The 12,295-nt window shown below is 36.9% G+C and overlaps 1 protein-coding gene across 1 annotated transcript in view; it reads left to right on the top strand.

Annotated features, from left to right (window-relative positions):
* LOC107684933 (receptor-type tyrosine-protein phosphatase F-like) overlaps positions 1-12,295 on the top strand; it is a 102,027-nt gene that overhangs the window by 47,784 nt on the left and 41,948 nt on the right. Inside the window, exon 11 of the mRNA XM_016481319.1 lies at positions 6,173-6,199. Within this exon, the coding sequence (XP_016336805.1) occupies positions 6,173-6,199 (27 nt within the window). The remainder of the gene's footprint in view (positions 1-6,172; positions 6,200-12,295) is intronic.

Below are 12,295 nucleotides of genomic sequence, written 5' to 3'. Positions count from 1 at the left end.
TTAATTTTTATTTCAGTTTTAGTTGTAAATTTAGTTCTTCAAATTAAATTTATTTTATTTTATTTCAGTTAGCTGCCAAGGCAAAATAATATTCTATAATATTATATTTTATTTTTTTAAATTACTAAAAACAATTTTTTAAATACTTTTTTTATACACTGCTTTGTTTTTGGCAGCATAATTGACTGTCTATTTTAAACAGCTTTTGAGTTGTTTAGCATGTCTATAAAGCCTAAAAATGCTGTCTTGGTAGGCAAATCAGGGTTTGGAACTAAATCTTTGTCTGTCTTATGAATTTGCAGGATACATGTCTACATGTCTACATAAACACTTTTTCTGAGTCTTCAATGTTATCTGAATTGTTAAATATTTCATAGGCACACAATGTTGGTGGCCTTTCAAGAATTCAGCTCTTTGTAAATCCTAACATTAATACATATGCACTGCCTTGTTACTGTTTTTTTTTTTTTTCCCCCATTTCGCTCATGATGCATTGATATAAGGAGATTTAAAACTGCCTGAAGAAACATGGGTGCACTGAGATGGAATAAAGATAGTAATCCTTAGGAGGGATTTAGATATCCATTAATTTCTTAAAGTAGACACTTTTCGGGAATAGAGAGAATTTGATTGGGGGCATTTAAATGCTTCTGCTCTTGAATTGTTAGCTGAGAATTAACTTGTGTAGACATGTGTTTTGCTGCACTTTCCCTGCCCCAAACAAGAGTTTCTCATTTACATGTGTAAGCATTTCCTCTCACTGAGCTAGAAAAATAAAAAAGACTGTAACAAGAGACGTTTATGGACCACTGTGGGCTTTAATGGTTTTTAGTAAATGAGCAGGTAATGGGGGTTTTCTCGTGTATCGAGAAGATTATTTCTCATTTGCATAAGTACATACCCAAGTGAAGGAGTGCATGTAAAATACAAATGTACTACCTTACGCGTAAGCGCTCAATCCACCTCCTAGAACTGGCAAGTTTTATTTTCTGCCATTAATTGATTCCAGCTAATTTTATTAGGGATGCATATATTGGTACTATATTGGTTATTGCTATCACTCTTTTGATTGATGGACAGACATGAGTTGTTCCGATGATGATGCATGGTAAGGGGCGTGTTCAGGGGCGTATATCAGTGCATCTCTAAATGATATATTCTATAAAATCCCTTGCTCAGAGCTTAAAGTGGTCTTTGTGACCTTCGCCACTCTGGATTTTTGGTGCAGTTGATGTTTTGTCTGTTCAGTGCCTCTAGTCCATAACACCTCCACAAGTCATAACTTGTAAACTTTGTTTAATGTCACAAGGTCAGCGGTTCTAAATGTTTTTGACAGCATACGAGACACATTTGTTGTAGTTTTTTTCATCTACTTTTCCATCGGTAACAAATAAAAAAAAACAATAGACAGGTTTTGTTTACAGTATCTGTCAGGTGAACTGCTGTTGACCTCTTTGCTCTCACAACCCAAGGGCACCTGCACTTGCCTCTCGCTTTTTGGCAAACAACATTCCCTTCATACGCCATGACATCTGAAGCATTGTTGAGTCAATTACCACGAACTGCGATGGTTTGTCCCAGGACGTGACTCATTCACTGTCATTGTCATAGAAAAAAAAAAACATGAAAAGACTTGCTGAGACACAATGATCCATACAGGCCTGTTTATTTTCACCTTTTGTCTCAATTTTCTCTGAGACATTGAAGATGTATCATAAGACTCTGGTTACGTTTATGTCTACATCTTTCTTAATTCTTTCGCCCTTACTCAGAAAAGAAATAGAATGTGTTGTTGCTTTGCTCTCTGGGATGTAATTGGCCAGGGAGAGCTAGTGAAGAAGGTAGAAAACATGTCGGAGAAGTGATGAAAATCCATTGTGTATTGTGTAACACTAATGGTTTGGCAGGGTGGTTGCAGAGTTACTTTGATAAATGGCTTGTAGTGCTTTTTGTCTTGACAAAAAGATCCAGATTTCTCAAGACATCCATTTCTGTTCTTCTGGGGGTTGCCAGTTGTTCATTTTTAATATGTGATGTTTCTCTACCACCTTCAGAGACACTCTGGCTCTAAGAGCAAGAGCTTCTGCATGGATGGGCTCCTAAAACATCTCTGAGGAGAGCAGAAGCATCTGTAATGTTTTTTATTTGCTCTTAGTATGCATTACTGAACCGATCCAAATCCTAATTGCTAAGCTACAAACATTAACACATGAGTTACAAACTGACTAGCTACCTACACAACGACAACGTTCATTTGTCTTGTTTCATTGTTTAATTTGTTTTCCTTCATCCATTTCACTTGTTTTCATTTTATTTTTGAGGATACTCATGCGTCTCCCTCAAGTATCCCAACAGTAAGTTTTTTTAATTATCCTATTTTTTGTTGTTGCCATTTATTTTTATTACATGAACTATTGCTGTTAACTATAACTCTTAAACTCACAAAAAAATGGAGGTTCTCCCATATTGTGACGTACAACCAAGTGAAAAAATGATTGAAAAGAATTAGATCTGGGGCGGGGACTTGGTATACCCATTGGTTGTTGAATGGATGGAGGCAATGCAATCTAAATGCGAGCTTGCAGTCGATTGTTAAGAGGGGTATAAGTGGACTAAATGATTGGCGAAGTCCGGCAAACGTCACCAGAGAGAAGTTGTTTCAACGGAAGATCGAGTTATGATATTTTGATTAAAAACTACAAGGTCAAAAAAAGAAAAAAGAAAAAAAAATGTAATGGATAAATTCAGTCTACATGGTTTTATAAAGGCAAGTTTTTATTAAGGCTGCATTACCTACAAAAGAACCCTAAAATGTTTGGCTGTTGATTAGCATTTAATAATAGCCAACATTTTCATTAAAGGTAGTGTGCACTGATATACCATACACAATTAGAACATGTATTAAAAACAGTAAATACTTATAAGATTGATTTCACTTTAAATTTAAGTGTGTAATGAGACGGTGTCACAATTTGAACCCACCATTTGTCTCACTCAGAGCAACATGAGAAGTCTCTCTTACATCTGGCTCCCTGGCCTCAGCTGAAAAGCCAGGAAACCAGCGAGTACTTGTTTGTCCGTGGGTGGGATAAACACATTTTCTTTTCAAAAAAGGCCAGACTGGGAACCCACACACCACTTTCATTCTGAGTCTAAATTTAACTGAGAGATTGAGTTAATTGATCCATTCCAGTGTGCCACGAGAGCCGAGCAAGTGGCCGTTGGAGAAGCCTGTCAACCTTTCCATGAAGAATCTCCAATAAATCTGCATGAGAGTCCCCTTCAATTACAGCTGTCACTCTTCTGTGCTGTTTGGTTAGGATCTTGTTGCATTAGTTGTGGGTGTAGGATGGAAGAGGGAACGAGCAAATGACAGACGTAGTGAGAGATCAAGCTGTGGGTGGTGCGGCTTTTAGTAGTCAAGGACAAGAGCTGGTACCAAAAACATAGAAGGTTCGAACCCAATTACATTGAATACATAAACTACGACCATCCTGCCAGTAGATCAGGGGTATCTAAAGCTGCTTTTTGAGGGCCAGTGTCCTAGTTCAGCTCCAACTTGCCTGGAAGATTCTAGTATGCCTAAAGACCTTGATTAGTTGGTTCAGGTGTTTTTAATTGGGGTTGTGAAACAGCACCAACTCTGAAGGAATCACAATGGCCTCGGTGGCCCCAGTGCCAGATGAAGGAGAGAGAGGAGAACCCTTTATTTCCCCTGATTAATATCAGCACCATATTTCCCTTTCATCTCTTGTTCTCCATCAGCCTCTATCTGACAAACACAGACTTCCATTACTATTTTAATATCCTCTCCGAAAATTGCAGCATTTGGCTCCAGCTGAAGATTCCTATCAGTTCTGACCTTTTTTTCTGCTCTCTGAAGCCTTTTAATAAACTAGGCTGATTCATTCATCTTGCATTCAAAGAGAATGATTCTGAGGAGATAATTTTGTGAAAGCAAATGCCGGTATGTTTAACCGGGACTAAAGTGCCATGTGGAAAACAACAACCCATTAAGAAAGCAGATAAGCAGAAAAACTGTCTCATTAACTTGAGTTTCAAGAGATTGTTTGTGTTTATTTAACTGCATGATTCTTGTGTCGGTGCTGCTGTGGGTTTTGTTGAAGATTGAGTGTAGATCGGCCTAAAAGAACGGTGCTGGCTTTGGATGCCGGTTGTGTATGTGCTAAGTCCATGTTCGTGTCCACACTGCAGTAATGTGCACAATTAATAGGACAGTTAAAAGCAGCGGTTTAAGAGTAGTCCATTTGAGAAGGAAGTGAACGCAGTGAAACAGCGATGACTAAATGATTGAAGTACAACTCTTAAGTGCAGGCCTGAAGGGTTAGAAGTGCTCTCCGGCCCATTATATCTGATCAATGTTTCAGCCTCTACGCTTTCCACTCAACTTATCAGCATGTCTTCAGCTCCTCACCGTGAAAGGTAATGACGGGCGGTTGGGCCTCCAGGCAGCCATGCCCTGGATAAAATCATTGTTACTGGACTTTTAGGAGGGCATGCTCTGGGCAAAGCTGCTGGTTTCTCTTGTGCTGTCAGGGGCTTTTAAAACCGTCCATGAGGCTCCCACCTCTGAGCAGCCGACAGGCTAACAAAGCACCACACATGCCAGGCATTATCCTATAGGATTGGCCGCATGAGGTCTGTGTGTGGGAAGCAGTGTGTTAGGGAAACAGACTGAAATATTGGCATCCATCTAGTCTGCTAATGGTACTGTTATGCAATATACACACAGATCTACATCAACTCCATCATGAGAAGCAATTATAGGATATGGATGAATGTTTGCAGAATGATCTAATATAGAAAATTACAGTGTGGGGGTCCACGGACTGACATTGTGACGTGCTTCACTGCACTTTGCAGATTCTCGGTTAGAAAAGAGCAATTTCCTCTTTCTTCCCGAAAAGGAATACTGTATCAACTCCGGTTGAGTTGGCTCCATGCTGGATTCTCGGTCCAGGGAAGATTTGATGCATATGTGAGCGCCTTTTGTTGAGGGTGGGTAAGAAAAAGCAGTGGTTCTGGGTGCTCAGTGTCAGTAAAGTTTGATGTCACCAAGCTGGCAATGCGATGGGGGTAATGGGATTTCATGCTCTACACCACCAGGAGATTCGCACCAAGAGATAGGCTTTCAATCCCGATGAGTTTCACTTACAGTTACAAAAAATGGTTTTTATATATAAATGTTGTATTTAAATTAAAAATGTTTTAGAAATGTTGGTTGTCCTGTCAGAATACACCGACAGCACAATGCCAGTTATACCAGTGTCCACCAGCAGGGGCAAAAAAAAAAAAAATCTGTAAATGTAATTGTTTGTTTTTGTGCAAATGTGTCAATGTGGTAAAATTAGCCATGCACAATATTAAAAATCTGGTCAATATTGATAAGATAATTTTTGTGTTATGGCCAAGAACTTGCAAATATCAAATCTCAATCCTAATTTGTCTAAATAAATGAAAAACAATTACAAATTAAAACTCATTTTAAATGTGAATTTAGGCATCACAACATTATAATGCAATATATAATGTAATATAATAATTATAATGTGAAAATAGATGAAGAATAGATTCAATGAGCTGCATAATTGAATATACAATATCAGTCCATACTGAGAAATAGTACCAGCCAATAACTGATATGGTACCTTTCATAAAACTGTTACAAATTTTCTTAAATTATATACACGTAACCAGGCAGTGCATTTGTGATAAATGTTTTGCATTGTACAATATTTATGTATGTCTTTTGGAGTTCACTTGTCAGGTTTATTATGAATGCAGCCCAGGTAAGTATTTGTGCATTGCAATGTTTACAACCATGCTGAGACTAAAACGTTCTTGCACCAGGTGTAAGTGGTGCAATAGTTGTCATTTCTTTCTCCCACAGAGTGATGGAATGAAGCACCTTGCATTTGTTAGCAGTATACCGCTGCTCCTTTTACCTGACATTATTCAGCACTGTGTTGAATGTGAAATATTGTCATCTCTCCTCCTCCACCCTTCTCCTCTGTCTCTATAGCATGTCACTGTTAACGCTAGGTGTTCATCTGTAGATGAGAGAAAAAAAAGGTAGCGATGCTTTTTTTTCTCCCCAGTAGTGCCATCTCTGATTCATTTTCTACCTCTCTTCTGTCATGTTTTCCATCAGTGGAAAATTGAAGAGTCCACGGAATATGTGAGTAACTCAAGTGTGAGCGGGTGGTTTGCGGCTTTGGGCCTGCGGGATGCTCTGTGTTTGTGTGTTCATCTGTCGCTTTTTCTCCTCTCGCTTGGCTTTTCTTCGTTTGAAACTAACAGTTCTCCTTTGTTTCTTCCTATAAGGAGGGATTAACAGTTTGATTGAACCCCTACTGTGTGCTTAATATGAATTTGGACCAAGCTGCTTGTTGAAAAGGGGGAAATGGGGTAAAAAATACACATTCAGCATGAAAGCTGATTTTTTTTAGCATCTTTGAGCATTGTGGCAAACAAATTTTGTTTTGTTTTTTTGTTTTGAAAAACAAACTTTTTCTCTCACACACACACACACACACACACACACACACACACAAAAGACCAGAATAAATTGCAGCATTTTCAGCATTATACTGAAGGTCACCCACTAATGCACTGTATTTACTAATGGTAATGATGCCGCATGCTCTAAAGGTCTGGCCCCTGAAAGCACATTTCACTGACAGTGTAATGACTGCACTAATGACTTCTGGCATAGCAAGTACCCGTTATTCACTCACACACACACACACACACACAATCACATGCGCACTTACAAAAAAATATGGAACAGACCATCACTACTAGAGCACTACTGTTGAAAATTTCATGAAAAACCAGCAAGTTTAACATTATCTGAATGATAAAACCTCACTCATTTGATTTGAGGTTATTATAATCACACAAACATTTTGTGGATTCTTTGATCAATAGAGCATTTAAAAGGACAACCTTTATGTGAAATACAATTTTTTTAAAATAAGAATATTAATGTCTACTGTCACTCTTGATCAACTTGATTCATCCTTGTAGAATAATAGTATTCATTTATTTAAAAAAAAATAATAATAAAAAAATCCCAGTGTTGCCATTGTGAAGTATTTTGATAACCATGTCTCATTGAATTTTACGACTGTTTTAGCAATTACATTATTTCTATGTTACATTATACACTATGTAAGGACTTACATTTAGCTGGTCATTATTGGAAAATACACCCATTTTTCAAATGTATTATTTTATTCAGTTAACTACATTATTCCATTTATTACACTACTCCTTACCAAAAAAAAAAAAAAACATATAAAACATTTGAGTTATGTGAGAACAAATCTTTTGTCAGAAACAATGGTCAATTATACAGTTTATCAGTCATTATACTATAATATTTTACCGCGAAATGTCTGACCAATCGGATGTAAGTATTCCAGAAATCATGCCATAAACCACATTAGCTCATTAATAAACCACATTATGTACACAAAAATAATATTCACTGCGTTTAAGTAGTCACCACAAACTGGTCAGATTTTTTTTATTATTCAATTAGAATTAAATACATTTAAGTTTTTTCTCTTAATTTTCTTCTTTTTTTATTTTTTTTATTTATTTATTTATACTTTTTTTTTTTTTAGCACATGGAAGCATGGAAGGGGATATTAATGGAGAAGTTACAGTCTGCTTGGCCCCTGGGTGATGACTGAAGGGGTTGGGGAAGAAAACCGCTGAATGATGTTACCTGCGGGATGGGTTCAGGGTTATATGTGCTGTGAGTGTTGAAAACCAGTGAAGCTTGGCTGGAAAGAGAAAGCTGCAGAAAACAGTCGGCTTTCAACACTACAGCTCTTTGTGTGTGTAGGTGTGTGTTGTCTGTGAGCATGCCTTTGTGTGTGTGTGTGTGTGTGTATGTGTGTGTGTCTTGTTATTCCAGAGTTTCCTCAACAGATTCTTATAGTTGCGTGACAGCCCACTACAGTCCGGGCCCTGGCTTGCGTTGCGCTAGTAAATCCTCTTACTGCCTAGATTTGGAGCATTAAAAAAGAGCCAAAGAAATGGGCTCACTTCAGTTACCAGTGTCGTTTTCCTCCCAGTGAAGCCTGACCCCATTTCTCAGTCTGCCCATCTCTGTGCCAGCAGACTGGCTGCCGTCTCTCTGGAGCCCTGCTGTTAGCGACAGCACCTGCTCTGCTGCCACTGCATGCTGCCACCTGCCTGGAAAACATTCAGCGTGAGCCAATCGCTTGCTCCCACCAAATCACTCTCTTTTCCCTCTCCCATGATCCAGGGCTGTCTGGCAGCCTGTCAGCGAACTGGATTTCTGGAATCTCAGATTCATACAAAACGAGGATTCACACCTGCCCTGGTGACCCTGAGCTGTCACTGAGGTCTCTAGTTAGTCGTGCATGAATTTGTGTACAAATTGAGGTTGTCCTCCAAAGTTACTGTCTCTATGTTGGTTGTAGTTAGGGGTTAAACTGCCCTTGCGAAAATTGACCATGGTAAAGGATCATGTGACACTGAAGACTTTGCCATCACAGGAATAAATTACATTTTAAAATATAATTATAAATGGTTATTTTAAATTGTAATAGTATTTCACATTATTATTGTTTTTACTGTAAATGAAGCCTTGGTGAGCATATAGGACTTCTTTCAAAAATCGTACCTACCCCAAACTATTGAAGGATAATATGAAGGAGATAAAAGATAATAAAAACTGTCTGTTTAAGAAAAACGAGAGTACATAGAAATAACAAGTATGAGATGTAAAAAGTAAAATGCAAGATATTAATAATAATAATAATAATAAGGTAATATAAATAAAAAATACATCAAATGCAAAGCCTATATTACAGGAGATAATTAAATTGCCTAATGCTGAGTCCTTGAGATACTGTTTAAAAGTGCTAATTGAATAATCTGCTTGTAAATTGTCAGGTTATCACTTCCACATCTTGGGATCACAGTGACAAAACACATATTCACTTTTTTCCAGATGTGTTTTAGGTACAACCATCAAAGCAGACTGGTTACTTTCTTTTTACACTGTTTGAAGAAGGTGCCAGATTCGTTTATTGCGGTATTACAGTTGTAATTATGGTATTTTGGTTGAAATTAGGGCCAGGATGAGACTGATCCACCCAGATTAATGGCTGATCCAATCAGTCATAGCTGTCAGAATATAATGGTTAGGAAAATAATACAAATAAAATGGCATACTTAACTGTATCTCAAACACATGTATTGCTTAATTTATATATCTTCAGAAGTACATTATTATTTCAGATTAGATTAGCTTTAACTGAAATGCATTGCAACACTCCTTTCACACTGTTGCAAAGGTTTTTTGACTTGCCCAGTACTCTTCAGGATCTGTTCTGTGCATTGCAGTGGTTCATGCCCACTTCTACATTTACACCGCTCTGTTCAGTGGATAATTGGTCTGCACTTTGCAATTATTTATAGTAGTAGACAGTAGTTACATCACTATATTAAACAGGGTTTCCGCGGGTCTTAAAAAAGTTTTAAAAAGTCTTAAATTTAGTTGTATCAAATTTAAGGCCTTAAAAAGTCTTAAATTGTACAAGAAAGTCTTAATTATGATTTCAAGAGGTCTTAAATTTGGGGACGGAAAGACCAGAATTGCGATATAGCTGAATGTAAACTTCAAAAGGCTATGATTTCATTGAATAAACACGAGCGCTGCACGTTCAAAGTCCGTGTTCTGCTGTTACTGGGGAAACAGTTATATTTCTACCAAACGCTCCACCTGCTGGCAGGTAATTGTTGTTTTAAGGATGTGCGATTTGATATTATCGAGAATATCGCGAAAAGCAAACAAAACACCTATAGAATGCGCGCATACATTACATGATGAAGTCTAGCAGGTTAGACTAGTGCGTGTGCCCAATTTATAGTGCGTTCTTTCACTGCATTACTCAGTCTATTAAAATGCATTTAGAATTATCACATAGTTCAAGATATGGGGCAGAAAATCTATATATTTATATAATTTAATATAGTTAATATCACACGAAGAGTGCCGTTTTTTCTCCAAAAGTCAGCTTGGTAACAGCCCAAATGCAAGAATGTGACTCAAAAGATGATGCACACTTTTAGAAAAAATGGCTTAATGGTAAAAATGCCCATAAAACTTGTTGGAAAGGATTAATTTACATCACTGCTGTGAACTGACCACACAGAATATGAAGAATATCAAAAAATTCAGGATTCAGCTGTCAGCACAATTAGAGAAAAGATATCAGCACACTAACACACTCTATAGCAAAATATTGTCTAATTATCGTTATCGATAAAATCCCAGAAAATTATCGAGATATAATTTTTTGTCAATATCGCACACCCCTAATTTATTTAATTGATATAATAATTTATTTATAATAATTGTTTAAATTAATATAATAATTAATACTTTTGACTCATCAATTTTCTTAAAAATGGTTTAAAGGCTGAAATGTAAAGTTTATCATTTTATAAAACATTTTGTTTTTGTGAAAACTTGTATCTGAACTGTAAATTATGCTTTTTACAGTAATTTTACAGTTTAATATGGTACTATAGACATTGCCCTACCTAAGTTTAAGCCATTTTTAGATCCTCTTTTTTAATCAAAGGTGAGAACCTAAATTAATTTCTTTCACCTCAGGCTCTATTCAGAGGTACCAGCAACACGTAATGGGACTGTGCTGCTCTTTTCACTGATGATATTGATTATGGCTTGACAGCAGAGAGACACACTGGTGTCAGCGTGTGACATCTGTGCACCTCTGTTATTTATTCTAGCAATCAGCCATTTTGAAGGCTGGCGTCAGCTGCTAGCTCACTAATGAAGTGTGACTCAGTGTACAGAGGAAACATACACCTATTAACCCCACAGATGCCACGCCAATATTCTTACCTTGTTCCATTAGCAAAAGAGATTTCCGGAGAATCAAATTTAGCTTGAACATGAATAGTGAGTTATTAACTGTCGTTTGGGTGACGAAAAAAGTCTATCTTACAATTCTGACTTTTTTCTCACATCTGTGTTATAAACTTGTCTTGTCTTGAGTTTATATCTTGCAATTCTGATGAGAAAAAAATCAAATGCAATAATGCCAAGTTAACTGAAAACTATTTTTTGTCAGTAGAGCTTTGAGAGCACAATGCTTAATTTATAATAAATTGCTGCTAAAAGTGAACGTGCCCTAGTGTACTCACAGAATTGTTTTAACCTCTTCCTACTTGGTTAAATTTCTGTTCTCTGGGAGTGCAAGCTGTTCCCTTTGCTCGAAAAACTGATAAAAGAGCACTACTTAAGATGGAGAAAATGAGAGACGAAAATGCAATTGCTTTGCCTTTAAAAAGTAATTTTGTGTGATTAAAGTAATGAATAAACGCTCAAATTTAAAAGGTCGTTTAAATTTTTCCAGTCATTTGCATTTTATCCCGTGTTCCCTCTCTTTAGGGTTTCAGTGGGACTGCAAACCAAACCAAGCAATCTCCATTTTAAAAAAGAAAATTGTGAAACAGTGGGCACATATTGGTATAAGTATTAATATAATTAAAAGCTTAATTATAGAAGAAACACAGTTAAGACATGCTAAAAAGGCTAACGAGAAGCTTTTAAAATGCCATTTTCAGGAATTTAATTTACCAGAGGATGTGTGGGCATGTGTAATATAGGAGCCTGGTATTTTTATAAGTGTGTGGCGGTTGAACATGTGCTTGGTTTATTTCCATGTGTGTGTTTGAATGCGGTTGAACCCGTATGCTTTCATTTTTGTGCGAGTTTGATTTCTTTCCATGTGTGTGTGAGGATTTTCAGCACATCATGTGCAGGTAACCCTGCAAGTACACTAAGAAGAGATTGCCTGAGTAACTAGGCTTTACAGACATTATTCCTCATAAGACATTTCTTCAGTCAAATTAGTTTTATATTCATATAGCTTATTCATGTTGAAAGGGGTTGAGTAACTGGATTAATGAAGCACAGTTTTAGTAGGTTAATTTTTATAATTGAATTAATTTAGCTCTGCTGCATTTCTTTGTTTGTGCCGATTTGAAAGTGAATTTGGAGAACTGTTTGATTGCTGAAAGCCAAATTTATTCTCACTGTGTGGATGCTGAATCATTAGAGCAAATGTATTATTACTGTATAGACTATCTTTGGGAAAAGTCATGAAAATATTGTGTTTTAACCCTAATGAAGACTGTGTGTGTGTGTGTGTGTGTGTGTGTGTGTGTGTGTGTGTGTGTGTGTGTGTGTGTGTGCGTG

This window comes from Sinocyclocheilus anshuiensis, unplaced genomic scaffold (genome assembly GCF_001515605.1).
Source record: "Sinocyclocheilus anshuiensis isolate Anshui unplaced genomic scaffold, SAMN03320099.WGS_v1.1 scaffold673, whole genome shotgun sequence".
Classification (NCBI taxonomy): Eukaryota; Metazoa; Chordata; class Actinopteri; order Cypriniformes; family Cyprinidae; genus Sinocyclocheilus; species Sinocyclocheilus anshuiensis.
This window is presented reverse-complemented; position numbering and strand designations above follow the sequence as displayed.